Source organism: Dama dama, chromosome 19 (assembly GCF_033118175.1).
Source record: "Dama dama isolate Ldn47 chromosome 19, ASM3311817v1, whole genome shotgun sequence".
Taxonomy (NCBI): Eukaryota; Metazoa; Chordata; class Mammalia; order Artiodactyla; family Cervidae; genus Dama; species Dama dama.
The window spans coordinates 35191279-35214805 of NC_083699.1; the positions used below are offsets into that span (position 1 = coordinate 35191279).

The 23527-nt window shown below is 40.9% G+C and overlaps 1 protein-coding gene and 1 long non-coding RNA gene across 7 annotated transcripts in view; one reads left to right on the forward strand and one right to left on the reverse strand.

Moving 5' to 3' along the window:
- Positions 1-1310: 1310 nt before the first annotated feature.
- On the reverse strand, positions 1311-22722 carry LOC133073348 (uncharacterized). Of its 2 annotated transcripts, none has more exons than XR_009696956.1 (3): positions 22060-22722; positions 20479-20591; positions 1311-1588 (listed from the first exon to the last, which is right to left on the reverse strand). It is a non-coding gene; the product is annotated as an uncharacterized LOC133073348 (long non-coding RNA). The 2 variants fall into 2 exon arrangements; XR_009696957.1 differs by lacking the exon at positions 1311-1588 and adding an exon at positions 17473-17580.
- A 197-nt stretch (positions 22723-22919) lies between these two features.
- The window catches only part of ATP11B (ATPase phospholipid transporting 11B (putative)), a 109751-nt gene continuing 109143 nt past the window's right edge, over positions 22920-23527 (forward strand). For 2 of the 5 annotated variants that reach the window (XM_061166652.1, XM_061166655.1), the window contains exon 1: positions 22920-23221. In XM_061166652.1, coding sequence (XP_061022635.1) covers positions 23195-23221 — 27 coding nt within the window. In that variant the 5' untranslated portion in view covers positions 22920-23194. The remainder of the gene's footprint in view (positions 23222-23527) is intronic. The other 3 variants (XM_061166651.1, XM_061166649.1, XM_061166653.1) reach the window with 2 other exon arrangements.

Sequence of the window (23527 nt, forward strand, 5' to 3'; positions counted from 1 at the left end):
TCTCTTCTGGTCTTCCCTGGTGGCTCAGCAGTAAAGAATCCGCCTGCAATGCAGGAGACACAGGAGACCTGGGTGTGATCCCCTGGGTCGGAAAAATCCCCTGGAGGAGGAAATGGCAGCCTACTTCAGTATTATTGCCTGGAAAGTCCCATGGAGAGAGGAGCCAAGTAGACCACAGTCCATGCGGTCATAAAGAGTTGGACACAACTGAGTGGCTGAGCACACACACACACTTCTGTGTCTGGTTGGCCTGACTCATTGCCTCACCCCCACTCCTTTCTGAGTGCCTGATTCTGAGTTCTCAGGCCACTCCCAGTAGGACCGGACTTCAAATGTGAACTCCTTCACAGTTAACTAAAAGTTCACCCTTCCCAAGTCCCAGCACAATTTCTACCTCCTCCTCCAGATGATACCCATCTGTTCCTCTGAGCTCTCCATGATGAAAAGTGAATCCCAGGTGCCACATGAGCACCAATGAGCCGCTGTTCCTTTCTAACTTCACTAAAACATGACCAAGGCTCACAGCTGGTCCTCAGCGCCTGGTTGCACTTCCCTCCTGAACATCTGTGAGACTGATGCTCTGCTCTGAACCCCAGCAAGCTGGCCCACGGTATGCCTCACCGTATCATAAACACACTTCTTACTCTACAGTTTTAAGCCCCAGAATATCCAGAACTAGTGCTGCCTGCTCTGTCCCTCCCAATCTGATCCCTTTGGTCACTGACACTTGCTTGAAACAAACTGAATTTTGTTACATCCCACTCCACCACCCTCAACAAGACATTAGTGAGCTGTTATGCCTTCCAATGCACAAAATGCCACTGGAGTTGTACATCCCAGCCAACATATCCCTGGACAGTACTGTAGTCACAGATCTGCCTCCATTCAAAATGTTTCCACCTTTGCTAGTTTTGTGGTTCAATATGCCATTTTGTGAAGGAAGGGAGGAGTCCAGGGGGCAGAAACCCTTTCATAATAATGAAAGATACCGAACCTCTCTTGATTTAAAACATATATAAAACTAGGCCAATTTTAAATCACAGAAAGTATGTCTAAAGTCTGACCATTATTTTCTATTCACTAGTCAGTAGATGTGAAAATCTATTCTAATGTCAAGGTTCTATTTAGATCAAGAAAGTTACTAGGAGACATAAGTTGGCAAATAGTTTAATTTGAGAACATTATCTAAAACACAGCATGCAATGCAGTGATTAAATTTGGTTTTGATTAGGCAAATAAACACAAAGGGGCTGCTTATAAGGTAACATTAGTCCCATTAATGTCAAGGAAGATCAAGTTCTTAAATATGAGTTCCCAGGGATGGCTCATAAGGGAAATTAATCCAAGGATGGGAGAAAAGTAGGAGAGTTTATTGTTAATTATTTTAAACAATTTCAAATTCCTTAATTGCATTTGAGTATGGATAACCAATGGGGAAATGAATCATTCTTTCTCCGTATGTAGGTCTGGAGTCAGAGGCTGACATTGTTGATCTGGAGTTTATAAGAAAGAAAGGGAAGTGACTCCATTTTGGATATGCGTAATTTCATTCAGCATAATGTTGCTCTGAAACCCATCCTCCAGGACTCTGTAAAAGACAGAAAGAAAAATGGAATTGCCTAGAAAAACATGAGCTCCTCCTAGGTTTTAAGGTAGCTTCCTTATTAACTATAGAAGTAGGTACAGAAGTCAAGAAAAAACAAACAAGAAAAAAATATAATAAGGATTCCTTTTGTGTTGATATAGTGTGGAGCTTGCCTTAAATGAAGATCTGAAAGGAAAATCATCACAATACATTTTTTTAAATATTAAAACTATTATTCTGGAGTGTCTTCCTGACTCTCTTGGAGATTAGACAGTACTTCTTTGTACCAATTGCAGCTGGTACATGCCTCCAATAGAGCAGGTATAATGGTATTGCAGTGGCTTTAGCTCATGCTCAGTCGCTTCAGTTGTGTCCAGCTCTTTGCAACCCCATGGACTGTAGCCCACCAGGCTCCTCTGTCCATAGGATTCTCCTGGCAAGAATAGTGGAGTGGGTTGCCATGCCCTCCTCCAGGGGATCTTCTCAACCCACGGATTGAACCCAGGTCTTCTGTATCTTCTTCATTGCAGGCGAATTCTTTACCACTGAGCCATCAGGGAAACCTAATGACTTTAGCTTCAGATCAGTTCAAGTCAGTCGATCAGTCACGTCCGACTCTTTGTGACCCCATGGACTGCAGCACGCCATGCTTCCCTGTCCGTCACCAACTCCCAGAGCTTGTTCAAACTCATGTCCATTGAGTCAGTGATGCCATCCAACCATCTCATCCTCTGCTGTCCCCTTCTCCTCCTGCCTTCAGTCTTTCCCAGCATCAGAGGTTTTTCTAATGAGTCAGTTCTCCTCATCAGGTTGCCAGAGTATTGAGCTTCAGCTTCAGCATCAGTCCTTCCAAATAATATTCAGGGTTGATTTCCTTAGTATTGACTGGTTTGATCTCCTTGCAGTCCAAGGGACTCTCAAGAGTCTTCTCCAACACCACAGTTCAAAAGCATCAATTCTTCAGCACACAACTTTCCTTATGGTCCAACTATCACATCCATACGTGACTACTGGAAAAACCGTAGCTTTGACTCTACAGACCTTTATCGGCAAAGTAATATCTCTGCTTTTTAATATGCTGTCTAGTTTTGTCATAGCTTTTCTTCCAAGGAGCAAGTGTCTTTTTATTCCATGGCCGCAGTCACCATCTGCAGTGATTTTGAAGCCTAGACTTTAGCTTATCTGGCTCAAACTAAGATTGTTAGTTACTTGAAGTCAGGGACTATCTTTTCTGTGGTTTTTCAGTGCCTAGCAAGGCACTGCCAAAATGTATTGAACAAGTTAATAATTTTTTTCCATAAAGTAGTTGTATAATACAGATATAAGGTCAACATTTCTATCAATAGAATGACCTGGAAATAGATTGGTGATGACAACTAAAACTTGTTTCCTTTGGTCTTCTCTCTAAGATGGAATCAAATATAGCAGGTAGGATCATCTGTTTATGACTTTTAGAAGCACATTTTTTTCAGGAATATGATTCATGGGAAGAAAAGGCCATTTTCATATAGAATTACTATGTCAGTGTTGCAAAATTTAGTGGTAATTTAAACACTGCTTCTTTGAAAAACATTTGCATTAGTCAGTCTTCTCCAGAGAAACAGAACTAAATATACACATAGAGAGAAGGAGAGAAAGAAATTTATTATAAGTAATTGGCTCATGTGATTATGGAGACTGGCAAGTCCAAATCTACAGGGTGGGCCAGCAGGCAGAGACCCAGGAGAACTGACTGTGCAGATAAAATCCAAAGGCCATCTGCTGGAGAACTCCTTCTTCTCTGGAGGAGGGTCACTGTTTTTTGTTCAATTCAGGCCTTCAGCTGGTTGGATAAGGCCCACCCACATTGTGGAGGGCAATATGATTACCAATCAAAATGTTAACCTCATCTAAAAACACCCTTACAAAAACACCCAGAACAAAATTTGACCAAATATCTGGTCATCCTATGACCCAGTCAAGTTCACACATAAAATTAGCCATCATCATATTCATGTGGCAGATAGCAGTGTCTGTATAGGGATGTTCACTGTATACTGCTGTGTACGATGAAGATTTGGAGTAAATTTCAACTGAGTAGACTACAGCTACCAGAGTCTATTGAAGTCGACTAACTGAGTAGACCATAGATAGTTCTGTGTGACTGTGCTAGTGTGGGCTGTTGTTTCACAGAGATCTGGGTTCCAGGCCCTTCTACTATCTGTATGACACTGAGTAAGTTACATAAACTTTCTACATTTTAGTTTTTTAATTTGCATTTTAGGAATAATAATAATAATACCTACTTCATAGAGTCATTGTGAGGATTAAAATCAAATGCATGTAAAGCACTTAGCTAGTACCATGCCCATAGTAAGACATCAATAAATGTTATTGGTTTTTATAATTATTTCCATACAACTTTCTCCCCTTAAAGATGGTCTAATTTCTCAAGACAGAGAATTTATTTTTAACCTGTTTCTATCACGCTCCATGCAAAATCCATCAAGTGCATCTGTTAAGTACTTATGGGTTTAATCTGCCTCAGATTCTATGACTTTCATTTTATGATGAGATGCCACGGGTAAGAATACGTTTTAATAGTGGAATTTGTATTTGTATTTTTTTTTAAAGAAGCAAATGGTGGCAAATAGTTCATATGGTATTGAAGTAGTGTCAGAAGCTAGGCAAAAATCTGTGAAGCAGAAATAAGCTCTAAATAGGCTCTGGTGAAAAAAGATAAGTTCCTCAAAGGAATAAATAAATTTGTACATGGAAAGACCTGCAGCACATGTGCAAAATTCTGTAGGCTTTCTATTTAAAGAAACTCCAGGTTGTTCTGGGGCAAATTCAAGATACCATTCATTCTCTCTATATTTCAATATTGTATCATTTTAAAAGTACTTTCCTTTTCATTTTCATATTTTTAGAACTTCTCTTTTTAAAAAGCTACAATACTTCACTCTCTCCAAAGTCAGGAAAAATTCCTTAATACTACTAATACCCAATGTTCACATTTCCCTTATTGCACTATGAAATCTTTTTAAAAAACAGTTTGTTCAAATCTTGATACCAATGATCCATATATTGTTATGGATTGATATATATTTTGATAACTTTTTTCTTTAATCTATGTTTCCGTGGATCTCTCTCTTTAAAAAAAAAAAAAAAACTTGCAATTTTATTATTGAAGGAAAAGGTCATAGGCCCACAGAAGTTCTCACTGTCTAGATTTTGCTGACTGAATATCCATGGACTCTTTTTTTTTTTTTTTTTTCCAGTGGGTTTTGTCCATGGACTCTTTTAAACATATTCTTCTAGTCATACTGCCATCTGCCACATTTTATCTTCTATAAACTAAAATCTGAGAGTTGATCATATTTAGATTTTGTGTGTGTGTGTGTGTGTGTGTGTGTAGGACAAAACCACCTCACAGATGTTTACGAACTTCCATCAGAAGGTACATATCTGGTTGTCTTCTTAAGATGCAAATAGCCATTGTTGAGCAATATCTACATAGTGATACTCTGATTTCTTCCTAGTTTATTGGCTGTGATACTATAAAAAAGAAACTTTCCCTCACGACTATTAGGTTATTTTGAGGTACACGTTGTAATACTATCCTTGACTATTGAAACTGTACTTTCATTAAAATTTTAGTAACTAAATTTTATGTTTGACATTATATTGCAGAATCCATCATTTCTTGCCACTGTCAGCCGCTGAACTGTGTCAGTAGTGTCTGTAGTACACATTTGTATCATGAAATAGGTGCTCATTTTCAATTATGGTAGATGAAGGAATGTGATACCTAGTTTGTGAAAGTGATCAACCAAAATTTTTTTTTTCTTTTTTTTATTTTTTCAGTGGGTTTTGTCATACATTGACATGAATCAGCAATAGATTTACACATATTCCCCATCCCGATCCCCCCTCCCACCTCCCTCTCCACCCGATTCCTCTGGGTCTTCCCAGTGCACCAGGCTCGAGCACTTGTCTCATGCATCCCACCTGGGCTGGTGGGATAATATACATGCTGTTCTTTTGCAACATCCCACCCTCACCTTCTCCCACAGAGTTCAAAAGTCTGTTCTGTACTTCTGTGTCTCTTTTTCTGTTTTGCATATAGGGTTGTCGTTACCATCTTTCTAAATTCCATATATATGTGTTAGTATGCTGTAATGATCTTTATCTTTCTGGCTTACTTCACTCTGTATAATGGGCTCCAGTTTCATCCATCTCATTAGAACTGGTTCAAATGAATTCTTTTTAATGGCTGAGTAATATTCCATGGTGTATATGTACCACAGCTTCCTTATCCATTCATCTGCTGATGGGCATCTAGGTTGCTTCCATGTCCTGGCTATTATAAACAGTGCTGCGATGAACATTGGGGTGCACGTGTCTCTTTCAGGTCTGGTTTCCTCAGTGTGTATGCCCAGAAGTGGGATTGCTGGGTCATATGGCAGTCCAAAATTTTAATCTATACCCCTAATGTTGATTATTTATTCTATACCAATGTCTTATTATTATGGATAAAGGGGTAATGAATGTATTCATGTATATACCTTTTTTTATTTCTTTTGAATTAATTTGTTTGTGATAAAATTCCTCAAAGTAGAATTGATAGAACAAAGGACTTGATTATACTTTTGTCTGTTGTTCTTTGTTTCCATATTCCTTTCCAAAAGGATAGTATTAATTTACAGTGCCATCAAGAATGAGTACATAAAAAAAATATGTACTTTGTGAAGTGAAATATGTACTTTATGAAGTGAATAATACTTTCACTTCAACATTGACAATTGTCATACTTTTATTTTGCTATTTTAGTAAATGTAAAATGTTATTTTAACGTTGCTTTCACTTGCATTCTTCGGATTCCTATCAAGGAATAACATTTTTTTGCCTATCTATTTGTAACTATGTTTCCTAGGGTAGAAGAGAGATTTTTCTTAAACTATTAAAAGGCATGCCTGAACAACATAACTGCGTAATAGGAGCACAGGATTTCAGAATCTGGTGAATTTTCTGTTTTCACAAATTGGCTTACTAGGAGTGGATATAAATATTTCTGGTTTCAATTTCCTTTTTTGTAATGGGAGCAGAGGGTGCTGTCTTGGGAAGGAAGAGTCCCTGAGTGTCTGAATATATCATAACATTTCTTCCCATTTTGTTTTTTCATTGGAAAACCCAGTGGATTTAATAGTCAGCCCTGTGGCCATCCAGTTACAAGTCAGCGTGCTGCCTGTTCCCCTGGGAAGGTGACTTTCCAAGCCAAACAGTGGCTCTGGCCTAATCTGCAGAAGCAAGCATGAAGAGAGGCAGCTCTGGAGAGAGCATTTACAGAGCAGCTGCCAGGACCTGGCTCGAGGCTAGACCAGGGTTCTGTATCAGGCAACCAAACTGGCTTGAGCTGATTTAAAACTGACAAGGATTTTTCTTATTCGTTTTGAATAGTATGCTGGTCTTCGCAATCTTCTTAACCCATAGAGACACAATCACAGCGAGAGAATGCCCAGTTGACAATGATTTTACAGAACATTTTATATCTCCCAAGCTGATTGTGTGAGTGTGTGCATGCTCAGTGGTGTCCAACTCTTTGTGACCCCATCAACTGTAGCCCATTCCTCTGTCCATGGGATTATCCCAGGTCACCATTTCCTCCTCCAGGGGATCTTCCTGACCCAGGGATCAAACCCAGGTCTCCTGTGTCTCCTGCAATGCAGGCAGATTCTTTACCCACTGAGCCACCTACTTAATCTCCAAGCAGTAGAATGCAAAATGACTTCTAGGAAACTTGATAAACTGTTTTCCTTAGTATACAATAGACTTTTCTTTCTTTAATTGGCACCTTAGTGCCTAATTAAATAATAAGTATGTCAATTAAAAATTAATAATAACATGTAATTAGCTTTCAAAACCTAGTGAATTTATCAAGAGATTAGGCATTGTTGTTATATAATTGCTAAATCATGTCCAACTTTTTCTTCACCACCCCATAGACTGTAGCCCCCTAGGTCATCCTGTTCATGGGATTTACCAGACAAGAATACTGGAGTGGGTTGTCATTTCCTTCTCCAGAGGATCTTCTCAACCCAAGGATCTAACCTGGGTCTCCTGTATTGGCAGGTGGATTCTTTACCACTGAGCTATCAGGGAAGCCAGATTAGGTATTAGGAAACCCTAATTTTAAACCTAGCTTGTTAATGATACACTCTATTTCCATGCTATTTTTCCCATTTCTGAAACTAAGGTAAAACTGGAAATGATGTCAAAATAGTTAATAGCTAAAAGTTTAGTAATCACTCACAAGTAGTAGTACATTCCATGAGCAGATACTCTTTAAGAATGAGAAATAAAATTGCCCTTTGGGTTTTAAAACAAAGATCTACACTGAGATGCACCTTGAAACAAAATAGCCTGCTACCTAATTAATAAAGGTAAGAATGGTAGTGAGACTAGATCTGCCCAAAAAATAGAGGAAAAGGAGATTCACAGTATAAACATTGACCGAGCCCAGTCAATTTGTGTTTTGAGGAAAGAAAATCCAGCCAGTTTCTTCATAGTATCTGGTCTGCCTGGTAGGTATTTTCTTAGAGCAGAAATGCACACACTGGGCCATCTTAACATAATGCCATAAGTCTCTCACAAATACCTCCTCTCCTAAGCCTCCTCTCCTAAGCCTTTGCCCCTCAAGATTTCTGCTGATTGTTTGGCTTCTTACAGGGGAGGATAATGACAGGAAGAAAAATTAAACAATGGGCTCCCCAATCCCTAAAGGTTTTATTTCTCATTGTAAATTAATAAAAGTACCTTTCTGATCTCATATATCAGTCTTTTTGGGAGGTTTGCTAAATTGAACATCCCCAGTCTGATCAACTTCAAACTACTGATGAAACATTTTCTAATGTGCAACATTTAGACTCTATCGAAGTTAAATTCTCCAAGGCTTCCCCAGGTAATACCCTCTGCATTGGTAAAGTGTCAAACAAACCTTTCCTGTTCCTATCTACACCCTTACTAGTGAGCACAGTGCACTCCAGGTCAGCTACAGGATGTAAACAGAATGGTGGATGTACCAACTTCTGGAATGATATCCAGAAGTTAACTTTCTTTTCTGTCTTCAGTTGAAACAGGCCTCACTTGCCCCACCTCCCTTGATCTCTATAGCAAATACAGCTCCTAGCACATAGCAGGCCTTCAATTTATGTTGAAATGATGGCTGCTCTTGTGCATATTTGATGGTCTCTCACGAAGGATAAGGAGGCAACTCACCATTGTGGGAATATTTTTGTGACTGTGTATAGCTGGGATGATTTAGTCTCAGAGTGTAATCATAAAAACAGCAGAACTTCCCAAAACTTGGGAGACTTTTTGTTTTAACAGATACTTCTCAGGTTCCCAGGGGAAAAAAATAAAGCAAAGAAATGAGGATGAGACAATCATCACCAGCTCAGGGCCTCTCTGGGGTACTTGCTAGTGATTCAGCCCTCCCCTGCCAAGTCCCTTCTGCCTTCCAGCAGGGTCCCAGAAGATTCCCACCTCTCCTTGCTCCAGTCCTCAACAGCCACAGTAGCTCCTACTATCTCCGCTCCTCACCAATTCTGACCTTCCTGCGTGGAACAGTGAGGACTTGCTCTGGCTGAAGGTGTGTTTCTTTACCTCTCTGAGCTCAGATCCTGCCTGCAGCCATCTTGAACATGTGAAGAAGTGATCATGGGGCAGGTGGCATCCCTTCATAAATGCTAACGTAAGTCCCAGGGTTAACTCTCACCAGAGAGCGGTGTGGGCCCCAGGCGTCGCTCAGAGCCCAGTGAAGAGCACGGGCAGGTATCCCACCCCTGCTGCTGCTTTGGGGAGAGGTTGCTTAGTGCTGCTGCAGGCTGACTCCTCCATTGGTCCCATGGGGTTCAGATAGTGCCAGAAGCCCCACTGCAAACTTGAACAGACCAGGAAGAGAGAGGCACAGGCTGCTGTCCCAGAAAAAGAGCCAGACTGGGACCTCAGCAAGAAACCTTGGCCCTGCCCAGATGCCACATATGTATACCTTCCAAAGGTCTTCCCACTTATTCTCTCTCCAGATGCTGCATATGGATAAAGTTTACTGCTTCTCTCACCATGTCCAGAGGATTTCTGCTTTCCCCCTAGTCAGTTTTCCTGTGTTGGCACAGGGATGAGGGACTATCCAATCCTGGAAGATTTATTGCATTTTGTTAAGTAAAAGTGAACCCTAAAGTTGGCAGATTTGTTGATCCACATACGGGTGCTAAGTAACAGTCTTTAAAATATAACATGTGCTAAGTCGCTTCAGTCATCTCCAACTCTTTGCAACCCATGAACTGTAGCCCACCGGGTTCCTCTGTCCATGGGGATTCTCCAGGCAAGAATACTGGAGTGGGTTGCCATTTCCTTCTCCAGGGGATCTTCCCAACCCAGTGATCGAATCCAGGCAGATTCTTTACCTACTGAAGCTGTGAGGGAAGCCCATTGAAAGATACATAGCACTGTAATAATAACATTTGAATTTCCTTTGATACTAAGGATGAGGTTGGGTAATGACCTGGACATTTATGTATGCTAAATTGGAGGCTCGCTTTTTGTCAGAAATGGAGAGAAAGACATAACAGATGAAACACATAGATAGAGAAGTAAAATATAATGCCAAGAGTTTTCAACAATTGGTATTTGGATTTTGGACATTAAAATTATATATAAAAGTAGACATAGTTTAAAAGTATGTAAAATGTGACTTTTGTAACTGAAAATTCTTGATTAGGTTAAATACCAAGTTGTGTGAATTAAATTGGATACAGTGGATTTAAAGGTCAATCAGGGTCAAGCAAATATTGCATAATCACAGCTTATCTAGCTACTAAATGATTACTGTACTCATGTTGTAAGATTGTGGGAAATAATAGGAAAAATAGTGAACAATTTAAGAAAAACAATAACTCATATGCAGCAGCTGTGAGATGCATGTTCAGTCGTGTTTGACTCTTTGTGACCCCATGGACTGTATGTAGTCTGTCAGGCTCCTCTGTCCATGGAATTTTCCAGGCAAGAATACTGGAGTGGGTTGCCATTTCCTACTCCAGAGGGTCTTCCCAACCCAGGGATGAAATCCAGGTCTCCAGCATCTCCTGCATTGGCAGGCAGATTCTTTACCACTGCACCACCTGAGAAGCCCAATAACTCCTATAAAACATTTCATAATCTGGGAATACACCTAGCCTGTCAAATAACACAAAAGAAAATTAAAATTTTAAATATAATTGCACCTGAAAAATTATTGCCTATAAACCCAGAGAAGAAACAATATAAAGTGAGAAAATAGTCAAATAAAATCTAAGCATCCTTGAGGCAACTTGAATCTTGATTAACAGTTATTGATAATTCAAAAGCTAATGGAATATTTTTTCATATCTGGGAGTTTATATTAGAGATAAGTAATATTTTTGGCTAAATTAACAACCAGGTAATGTCCTTTCCCTAATGAAATATATCAGTTCACATCTTGAGAGTCTTATGAAAGCCTTCTTGGACTTTACAATTTAACATTTCTTCAGACTGAGGTTATACAAAATGAAATAGCTATTTTAAAACCATCTGCTTATTTTTCCTAAAGTAGACTTTCAAAATAGGATAATTTAATGGATTTGAGGTTTGTGGGTTTTGAGCCTCAATTGTGTCTTGGCACTCAACATTAAATCAGCTAATTACCAAAATGCCATCTCATTTTACAACGACCTTAAATCTCCAGTGAACATTTAGTGGTCTAGTGGTTTGGGAAATGTAGGTGAGGTGAAGTGAAATTCTATTGAACTTAGCTACAGCTAAAATTGACATAATTTTCCTCTTAGCTTTATTTCAGGTATGAAAGTAAAGGCCAGATTAATTTTTTTACTCCATAAGATGGCAATCTTCACTATTGCTATGAGGGAACTATCAGAGGGCATCAACCACCTAAGCAGCCTGGGACCAGAACTGAGGATCTCACTTCCAATTTTGAGTCAATTCTCCCTGACATTTTGATGGTAAGATCAAAGCTAATTTGCATTACTGATAAATCAAAATTATACCACGAGTTCTTTTATACCCTTCAAGGGATTTTTCCACTCAAATAATCCTGAGAGAATAAAGGTTGCTGTCATATACTCTTTTTAAACAGAATTGTACTCACAGGACTTCGCTGGTGGTCTAGTGGTTAAGAATCCACCTACCAGTGCAGGGGACATAGGTTTGATCCCTGGTCCAGGAAGATTCCACATGCCTCTGAGCAACTAAGTCCATGCGCCACAACTACTAAGCCCATGCTCTAGGGCCTGCAAGCTGCAACTACGGAGCCCATGTGCTGCAAATACTGAAGCCTGCACACTCTAGAGCCTGTGCTCTGCAACAAGAGAAGCCTCTGCAATGAGAAGCCTGAGCACCGCAAATAGAAAGTAGCCCCTGATCACCACAACTAGAGAAAGTTCATGCACACAACGAAGACCCAGCACAGCCACAAGTAAATAAATAAAAAACTGTACTCACAGTATTCAGATTGTACACAGTTATTAAATAAATGATATTATTAAATGTATGATATATAATTTTCTGACTTCCGTTGATTCACTAGCTTTCAAAGGCCTCACTCTATCTGAATGATAAAATAAAGGCAATTGCTTGCAGAGAAGGAAGCTGAAACTAACTGGGGAGAAAGAGATGAGAGCAAGATATTGAATATCTCTTATCTACAGAGATGATATTGTTGGAGAAAGAAATACAAAGAAGTGTTTATAATATAGACATTGAGACCCTCAGCAGAGTATACTCACAAAAGGTGTCTTTTACTCCACAATTATTTTCTCTGAGCACCATACTGAGATCTCCCCACTTGCTAATAATTAAATATGTTATGAAGAAAACTTCTCTATTAGTTATAAGAATGTAAAGTGTTAAATAGTATGATTGTTGCATTGCCATTAAGCTGCATCTGCCTATAAGGAGCCAAATTTACTCTAAATAAGCATACTTTTACTCTCAGTTTAACATCTAATCAATAGAAATTTGAGACAGATGAATAAAGCAGAATTACAGGGTAGGCTGTATTTGCTCACTTGTGGTTATTATTATTATTAAATAAATATTAATAGTAAAATTAATAAAGCATCAAAGTTATATTAAAACCAATGAGCAATAGCAGCAAATGCCTAACTTTGAAGAATGCAAGTACTTTCTGTCCTTCTCCCAGGTTGGATTCAGTGATGCATCTTCTTAGACTCTGACCCAAGGGGCAGGGAAAGCCTGAGAATGGAGATTCTGGGAAAGAGCAGATATGGCAAAAGAAGACGGGAAATCCAGGAAGAAGAGACTCCCAGGTTCCAACTGGAGACAAATTCCATTTATATGTTCTACAAAGAGCCCCTAGGAGAACAATTAAGACTCTCAGATGCTCATGTGTCCATGATCCGACCTCAGGAAAGAAGAGGTTCTTTCTGGTACCGGGCCAGCACACTTACCCTGCTGAGGTGCATGAGAGCATGTTTAGGGGTCAGTAATGAAATATTCACTCTAGGAAAGATAATGGGAACAATATCGAAACTACAAATGCAGTACTGTACCAGCATTTAAATAGCAACTTGATAAAACACAACAGAGGGAGCTAAAACTGATGGATGCAATCTAAAAGCTGGCATCTCCCCCAATTTACTATTTAATTAATTAACACAGGAGAAAAGTCACATTTTCTTGTCTGGCATTTCAAAACAATAAAGTAAAAATAAGATGCCATTCAGAATTCTAACGCAACCTTGCTGGAGCACTCACATTGATTAAAGCTATCATTAATTATGGAGTTGGACTAAGGCTTATTCATTAGAATTCACATGCATTATTATATTATTCAAGGTTAAATTAGATTTATATCTTTCTGTACAGGTACATTAATAAAAAGACATATAATAATACAGAGGAGAACATATATATGTATGTGTTTAAAAGTTGTTTACCTTTCCTATGGTGGTTCCTCTTTTTTTCATAGGACAGTGGAAAGTCACAGTGTGATACATCTAACAGTAATCTCTTTACAATGATGATCTGACCTCAAAAAAGAAATGATATTATTGATCTGCCATTATATGAATTGAATTTATGATCATGTTGGTGATTTCACTGAATTATCTGCTCTCTCCTGTCCTATTTTGGGGGCTGGAAATACAGGCTATAGTCCTGAGATAAACTTTTCTTTTGGTAAAGCTAACAACCACCTCTGAGGGTTGAGTCTATGACTTTACACTCATCAGTAACTCTGGATAAAAATTAAATGTGCTAAGTAATAAAACATGCACACATCACCTCTTCATCTCCTCCCCTCCTGGCACCCAGATGCACACTATACATGCATAAATACACATACACACTGACAAACCATCAGCCCTGCATTGTGTAGAAGTGCAGTCTCCTTTTCTACAGACAGAATGCTTCTTCATGCAAAGTCCCTAAGTATGCATATGACGCATATGCATAAAACATTGCTCCATCTAAAAAAGTTACCACATCCCAGATGAAACTTTGAGGATCTGATCAGTGAAAAAGCAAGTCTGAAGTTGGAGGTGACAGAACTAAGAAATTTTTAAATTTTATCTTCTTATAGACCTTTTTTACTCTATGTACCAGTAACTTTTAATACTTTCACATATAATATTTTTACTATATTTAAAATGACAGATATAAAATTGTGTTACTTTAATAACTTAATTTTAAGATGGACTTAACCAGGACTTAAACAATGAACTCCTTAAGTGTAAGGTGTCTGGGAACGTTAACCCAGACACCTAGCACAATGACTGCGTGCGTGTGTGTGTGTGTGTGTGTGTGTGTGTGTGTGTGTGTTATGTCGCTTCCGTCTCTTTGGGATGCTACGGACTGTAGTCTTCCAGGCTCCTCCTCCTCCTCTGTTCGTGGGATTCTCCAGGCAAGAAAATTGGAGTTGCCATTTCCTTCTCTAGGGGATCTTCCTGATCCAGGGATCAAACCTGGGGCTCCTGCCGCATCTCCTGCATTGTAGGCAGATTCTTTACCGCTCAGTCACCCGGGAAGCCCCCAAATTGTTTACATTTGGCAGGATAGTTGGTCGAGTAAACAAATGTTTGCACAAACTGACACCCTGCCCCACAGAAGAATAGTGTCATAGGGAAGACAGACATTAAAGCGATTTCAGCAAAAAATTACGTGATTACCAGTGTGCAAAATATTTGGGAAGGTATAGGACACTGGAAATGCTTAAGAGTGCAGAATTACCTTGACAGTTGACTCAGCATTTGTTTGGGGCACAAGGAGAGACTCAAGGGGGGAAAAAGGAGACAAGAGAGAGAATAGGGCAGCATGTATGAAAGAGAGATAGAGGGGGATAATTTTGATCAGAAGAAAATCTAGAAAGAAGTTATTCAGGATATGTATACATTTTGTTGTACACTATTTCCAAAAAAGGTAAATGTTTCACACTTTTGTGTGTGTGTTTCAGTTTGTATTTAGGTCGGGTTGGTGGTGGCAGCCACTGGGATCTTTTGAGTGCTTATAAATGTCTTAAGGGAACCCAAGCTTCTCTGAAAAGTAACTTTTAAGCTGAGACTTAAATGATGAAGAAGAATTAGTCAAGTAAGAACCTTCCTTCTCTTCAGGATATCAGAAGAGACTTCCAAACAGAAGTACATGGAGCATGTGAAACCACCCAAAATTGGCTGAGACCACAGCCCCATTAATCTCTTTCCTCTTCTCTGTAGGAGTCACTGTGAAAGGTTGATGCACCCAGATCCTGTCATATATGCGCAACAAATGGCCTTGCTGTGAGAGCCACATCAGAATATTAATCACAAGCAAGTGGGCAAACACAGTAACACAGACACACAGTTCAATTTGGTACAGCTTTATTTATGTAACTGGGGCTTCCCAGGTGGTACAGTGGTAAAGAATATGCCTGCCAATGCAGGAGACACAGGAGACATGCGTTTGAAACCTGGGTCAGGAAGATCCCCTGGAGGAGGAAATGGCAACCCACTCCAGTTTTCTTGCCTGGAAAATTCCATGTATAGAGAAGCCTGGCGGGGTCACAATGAGTTGTATGCAACTGAGTACACACGCATATTTATTGTAACAAAAAAATTCTGAACACATAATATGTGCCAGGCCCTAGGTTACCAGAGAATTTCCTACTCTGGGTTCTTACAGGGCTACTGCCTGATCTCAGCTATCTTCATTTGAGATCTTCTTCTCACCTGATTCCCAGAGAGGTGTGACTTCTCCTATTGGTTGTATTGTTTCTGCCCCAGCGTCCTATCTCCCCTGATCCCAAACCAACCCAGCCACTGTCTTCAGTCCATCCCAGAGCCCTCCTTCCCTGAGCACTAAGGCAATAAGAGGCTTTGTATGTTATCCAGGATTATGTCCCACTCCACGCTCACCTGCCCTCTGCTATTTCCTTGCTGATATTTCTGTGAAATCAACCAGACCCTTCCTTGTGTATGTATGTATGTACTCAGTCGTCCAACTCTTTCTGGCCCTATGGACTGTAGCCCGCCAGGCTCCTCTGTCCATGGAATTTTCCAGGCAAGAATACTAGCGTGGGTTGTCATTTCCTTCTCCAGCGGATCTTCACAACCCAGGGATCGAACCTGCTTCTCCTGCGTCTCCTGCATTGGCAGGCAGGTTCTTTACCACTAGTGCCACCTGGGAAGCCCAGATCCTTCCTTAATAGTAAGCTATTAACATTACCAAAACCCCTTCAAACAAGCAGCCACTTTCTGTTTCCCATACAGAAATCTTTTGGAGCAGTATTTCTTAATACTCAACTTTCAACACATTCTACTTCTTGCAACCTTAAAAAATACAGTTCTTTGTTTGACTCATCATGTTTTCCTCCTGATCACATTTTTTCCCCTCCTTTCACATACTACCAAACCTGACTTCAACCTTTACTCATTGGTTTGTTTCCTTACAGTTAATCTCCAACTCACACAAATTAACATCTCTACTCACTATAAAGTAGGGAAAACATATGTAATTGTGGTGGCAGTAAAGGAAATCACTATCTTCAGATCAGATTATTTGGGGCTTATTGTTATCTTAAAGCATACAGGCTTCCCGTGTGGCTCAGGTGGTAAAGTGTCTCCCTGCAATGTGGGAGACCCGGGTTCAATCCCTGGGTTGGGAAGATCCCCTGGAGAAGGAAATGGTAACCCACTCCAGTACTCTTGCCTGGAAAATTTCATGGACTGAGGAGCCTGGTAGGCTACAGTCCACAGGGTCGCAAAGAGTCAGACACAACTGAGCAGTTATCTTAAAACTAATCTTTGTGATTTATAATATGAATGACTATCTTATTTTCTTTTATTCCTTCTATTCAGAAATAATTGAAGATGGCTTAACAAAATATAGAAGGTATAATAAGATACAAAGGAGGTGAAATAACTAGGCAAGGGAAAACTAAAGCTAGACAAAACAAGAAATCCAGGGTAAGAGTAATTCACGAAATGTGTGCTATAGAGTCTAGGCACTTGCCATAAATAATTCCCTGAAATTTTAAAATAGCAAAAAAAAAAAAAAAAAGCAACAAAATGACAGAAGGAAGCTCATTCAATTACATAATTCAAAATGCTCAGAAGCTTACAAAACAAACTAGTTGCTCAAGAGAAGCAGAGTCATCTGTGGTGAGGAGTTTCTGCAGGCTCTCGTCAATAGAACACAGTGTGATGAGTGAGCGGTGTTCCCAGCTGCACCTCCACAGCAAAAAGCAGTCATGGGGTTCCTGAGGCTACTTCTCCTACCTTCTCTGGATTTAGGCTGTTCACATGATCCTAAACTGCAGTTCAGTAAAAGTCACCATAGCAGAAGCCAAAATAAGACTATCTAAAGACAGATTTCTGACCTTTTTTTTTTAATCTGAAGATAAAATAGACATCACCAAAAGAAAGTACATAGTTCTCACGAAATCCTCCATTAACATTTCTTCTCGCAGCTAAGCATTTCTGACAAATCTGCAAATCAGAAAGGAATGTTGGCAATTTAGGGTATATTCACTTCCATTAGTACTCAGCAGAACTGAGGATGGGTTTCACATGGTTTTATAAAAGTTAAGGAAACAGATGGGAACTGAGGAGACATTTGTGGGCTAAGCCAAGATTTTACTCAGAAAAGAATTTTGGATTTATTCTAATATAGATAAAAGGGCAAATGACAAGATTTTGCCATTGAACACAACTGTGATGGTTTAACCTAGAAAAATCAATGAGGTAACTGTTAACAAACATCTCTCTATGCAGTCTTTTTTCCCCCCAGGTTTTTTTATTGTGGTAAAATACACATTTAAATTTATTATCTTAACCATTTTTAAGTATACAATTCAGAATATATTTATGCTTTACATACTTTGACTTTTCAAGAAGGGATCATTTTTATAGACCCTAACTCTCACAATGACTCTGAGTTTCAGTGGCTTTCGAGTTATTCATAAGCATAAATAACTAGAAATTAAACTGTGTTCATACAACTTAGTCCTGACATCTGTTTCAGAAATTTTCAAGAAAAGTTTCAAATATGTAATGTAAAATTGTTCCTAATGAATTTTTTTACCAGTTGATAAAATATGCAAGCCTGGTCACTACTGGAAAAAGCATCCCTGAAGTCTGTGTTTCCTTTGCCTGAAGTCTGGTCTGGAAATTCTAGAATGACAGTTAACCAAAAGGAAACTGCTTTTTAAGCATAATAATTTATAATATACTAGATTTCTAATTTTGAGAAAATAGATAGCTGTCCTTTTAAAAATGAGAGCAGATTCTAGGGCCCAACTGATGGTTTAATCTGTGGAAAAATAATTAAAGCAACAGATTGTCAAGGCTCACTTCCCTCCAATCAGACTGAACCTTGAAGGGTTCTGAGAGGCAGGCAACAGAGAGTGCCCTGAGTCTAAAGGATGGTAACCAGCACTCGTACTGTATAGCTTATGATCTCCTGAAATCATTCAGTATAGTTCACTTTCTTCCACTTTGATATTTCAGAACCAGATGTTTTCTTCCCTGACTACTCAGTTACTGATATTCACTAATTTGACAAACACATATTGAGTACCTTTTACACACTATGCGTTCCAAAACGAATGAGCCAGGAATCATGACCTTAACAAGCTCAGTCTGTGCTTCCTACTGATGGTCCAAGATGTTCTGATCGAGAAGAATATCCCTCTTTGTCCTTATTATACTTAAGAATCTCTATTACAGAAAACCAGGAGATTTTTTTTTTTACTCCCTTGGAATAAATACATCTCACAGGTATATTTAACACAGAATTATATAAACAAGTTTACTCAAAAAAAGGAGCCATACTTAGCATTAATTCAGTGACTGTTGTGTGATGCTATTATTCCCTTGGAAGGCCTGTCACCTCACTTGAAATGGCTTAAGTTCAAGTTTCTTTGTCTGACACCAGAGCACAACTTTCCTATTATGTGGCTCTCTGCCAGGGTAGCATTTGTGAACTTGATGCTTCATTCTAGCAATAATTTCCTATCTGATGTTTTTTCTCTCTTCACCCTATCACATATAATGTCTATGAACATAACACTCTGATTACATTCTGTTATTTCATTGTTCAGAAAATTCCAGTGATTGACCAATTTCTGGTAAACTGACTAGCCAGAAACTCTCCTAAGATTATGCCTTCCCTTACTTATCCAACCTCACCTCTTATTACTCCACAGTAGTTGTACCTCAAACATCTTTAGCTTTCCGTGGTTCTTGCTGCTGGGAAGCCTTTCTCTCCCACCTTCATCCTCCCGTTTCAAGTTCAGTTCAAATTCATCTCTGTCCTTCTGAACTCTCTTCAAATGATATTGCCCACATCAATTTTCTGAAATTAGTGACTATTATTGGTACAGTTCTTTAGAACTTAATCTCAGTACTGCCTTGGACTATTATTTAACTGCTTCCTCTCTGCAACTTCTCTTTCCAAGGGGATTGTAAACTCTCCCCAGAGAGAAGGGGCTCATCTTAAAAGTCGTATGCACTTGTGTCTCCTCCTAATATTAGGCAATTGTTACGAGTACATTTGGTGTCCGATACATTGAGGAAGTAGCTATGGAATGAATGAATTACCACTGACTGCAAATACATTTTTTTTTTCTTTCCTTGCAGCTGGTGCTTGCCTTAAGTCCTGTGTATTCCAATCTCAATGTTTTCAAAACTTTCCAACCACAACCAACAAAAGACATTCTTTTATAATGTGATCTGGTGTGTATGTATATACACATACACACATGCACATGTGCATGTGTATGCACATGAATGCACACATGCGTGTGCATACACACATGAGCACCTGAAACAAAACTTCACAAAACAATACATATTATCTACACTAAGCAATATATTCCAATGTTTTAGAGACACTGATCATGACACATTAAATTGATTTCATTGCCAATAAAGAGTTATAATCTACAGTATAAAAACTTAATACTTCTTGGATCAACATGAAGTGTATAATATTGCTCTTGAAAAATCCTTAGACCAAAACACTACCATGAATACTCATTCTGTTACTCACAGTTTGAGCTACAATTATCTTTACACAGTTATCTTGAAATAACATCTTAGTGTATTTCACTACAGAATTTAGAATCAATTTCAACTCCTTCCACTCTGCCTTTTGAAAATTGGGACACAGTTAAATAATAATACACAAAATGTCCTTTAGCTTTCTATTTCTTGTCTTGACAAACTTTAGTGGCATATAAATAAAAATTTCCAGGCCCAATTTTAATCAGACAACTTGCAGATGAATAAAAGTAGATACATTCATATTTTTGTTTCTTTACAATATCATAAGAGCATGAGCTTTCGTTGCATCTGGGAATTTGAGTCCCAGCTCTGCTGACTTACCTGGTGGCTCAGATGTTAAGAAGTCTGCCTGTAATGCGGGAGACCCCAGTTCAATCCCTGGGTCGGGAAAATCCCCTGGCGAAAGAAATGGCAACCCACTCCAGTATTCTTGCCTGGAAAATCCAATGGATGTGTTAGGGGAAGCACACTGATTGAAACCGCCCACCCTGGCCAGGCACCATAGTAACCATTTGCATGAGTTGTTTTATGACAGGAGATCCTGATAAGGAATACGGAACTAATAAGCCACCACCAACCGGAAGAGTTCGGGAAAGGTCAAAAGGAAACACCGCGTGTCTATCCACTTCCCAGAATCCCTCTTGCTAGCATCCATCTTGGCTGAGCGATGCGTGCGCCACCAGGAAAGACTCTGAATTAGAATGATTGGCCAAAGACGACCCGGAAACGAATCCCATCACCACAAAACCCAAGACTGCGAGCCACGCGGCAGAGCAGTTCTCCTGGGTTCCCTTACCTACTGCTCTCCACCCGGGTGCCCTTTCCCAATACAATCTCTTGCTTTGTCAGCATGTGTCTCCTCGGACAATTCATTTCCGAGTGTTAGACAAGAGCCCAGTTTCGGGCCCTGGAAGGGATCCCCCTTCCTGCAACAGATGGAGGAGCCAGGCAGGCTACAGTCCATGGGGTCACAAAGAGTCAGACACGACTGAGTGACTTACTTCATTTCACTGCTAACTTAACCTGAGCAAGTTACTTAACCTGAACCTCCATTTCTGCATCCACACAATGGAAATAATAGTATCAACTTCAAAGGATAGATGAGGGTTAAAACAGACCATGCAAGTAAAGAGCTTATTACAGGGCTTGGGACACACAAGTGTTCCATGAATGTACTGTTTGATCACTGTAACAAACAAGTAAATGTATGGCAAAATTCCTTTTAGGGTCATAAAGAAAGATTTAGTCATAAGGACAGAAGGGAGATTACGTTTTCTCTTTGTAGTCAGACTACACATATAATGTAAAATTCCACTTCTGGTTTTATAGATCATTAATACCCCTAAGAAAAGGCTCTATTTGTGGTGCTGGATAATCATTATATAATAAGGAATGTCTACTGAAATTAAGGCTTCCCCGGTGGCTCAGCGGTAAAGGACCCGCCTGCAATGCAGGAGACAAGGCGTGAGCTGCGGGTTGGATTCCTGGATTGGGGAAATCCCCTGCAGAAGGAAATGGCAACCCACTCCAGTATTCTTGCCAGGTAAATCCCATGGACAGCCCATGGGATCGCAAAAGGGTGGGATACAACTTAGAGGATAAACAACAAGTGAAACTAAAAAATTTTGTATATATACGAAAAAAACTGCCCAGTTTTGCTAATTTCATTTAAATTTGTTTTTGCGTAATTAAAAAAAAATTAACTCTTGTGTGTTGAAGTGTGCTTTAATTCAGCAAAATACTGTACACGATACACATACATAACACTCAAGATGTATAAGAGCTTGCTTTGAATAAAGCGAGACCCGGCGCTTCAGGTCAGCCTTCCAAGTCAAATTTTTATTCCTGTTGTCTTTACAACATATTCCTTCTTACTTCTATTCTTCCATACCCTCATCTTACTTAGGTCTTGGTGCTGTTGCTGCTGCTGCTGCTAGTCGCTTCGGTCGTGTCCGACTCTGTGCGACCCCATAGACGGCAGCCCACCAGGCTCCGCCGTCCCTGGGATTCTCCAGGCAAAAACACTGGAGTGGTTGCCATTTCCTTCTCCAAGCATGAAAGTGAAAGTGAAAGTGAAGTCGTGTCCGACTCTTCACGACCCTAAGGACTGCCGCTTTCGCGGTATTCTTAACCGCAGTTCGGCAGTTAACAGTAAACAACTACACTCCCACAGGAAGTGTTTTCCCCCTAACCTGTTCAATTTAGCACTGCAAAACAGCATATCTTGTCTGTTGCCCGGGAAACACTAGTCTCCACCCGACCAGGCACAGGGGAGTTGCATCCTCTTTCAAAATTACTTAAGTGATCAAGATTCCCCTAGCCCCAGCTCGCCGGTTTACTAACGAGAGCTGCGATGTGTTGAGACAAACACTTCGGACAATTTAACTGAACCGAAACTGGAGACCTCTGGGGATGAACTTTCAGTCACTACACTCCTTGATAGTACGTGTGTTGGGCGGCTGAACGAACCGAAGTAGAGAGCCGGAAGCAGACCTGCAACAGGGGGTTGAAACAGAGGAGTCTGCCAAAAGCTGCGGCCTCGGTATATAGGACACAGCCGTTTGACTTAGTCCAACCCGCTAAATGAACGGGGGGCGGGGGCAGACGCGGCGACTGACAGCCCGCCCGCCTCCACGCGCGCCGCCTTCCCACCCACACTGCTGAGCCCCTGCCCTTGGTCCGCGCAGCCTCTTTCGTCACGTCCGGGGGCGGGCCGTGGCGCCGCGGCCGGCCCAGCTGGGGCCGGGGGCCGGGGGCGGGGTTGTGGCGGTACTGCGGGTGACAACGGTCAATAATGAAGGTGGCTGCGGCGCGGCAGCAGACTCAGCTGCGCCGGGTGGGGGCGGCGCCGAGGACGCGCCTGTAGGACCTCGGAGCCGGCGCGGAAGATGGGGCCCCAGCGCGGGGAGTGAGGCGGCCGCGGCGAGCGCAACTTCAGCCGGAGGGGCTCTCCCGCTTTTCCCTCCGGCTCGTTAGCCTCCACCTGGAGCCCCTCGACCCCCGCGTCCCGCGGGACGGGAACGGCGACGGAAGGGGCATGTGGCGCTGGGTCCGGCAGCAGCTGGTAGGTACCTCCGCCTCTCACCTCTCGGACGCTCGCTCTCGCGCGGCTTCTCGGGCCCGGGTGGCGGGGAAGGGCCGGCGGCGCAGAGCCGCGAGGCCGGGGCGGGAGCTCCGGGCTAGGCCTCATTGGAAGGGGGTCCCGGAGCCGGCAGTGCCCCGCGCAGCCCCGCACACGCGTCTCGCCGCCGAACCCGGGACCCCCGAGCCCGGCGGCGGGGGGCTGCCGCTTCCTGGTCGCGCTTCTAGGTTAATTCTCTCCTCCTCGCCGCTCCTGGGCGGTTGGCGACCAAAAGTGGATGCGGAACGG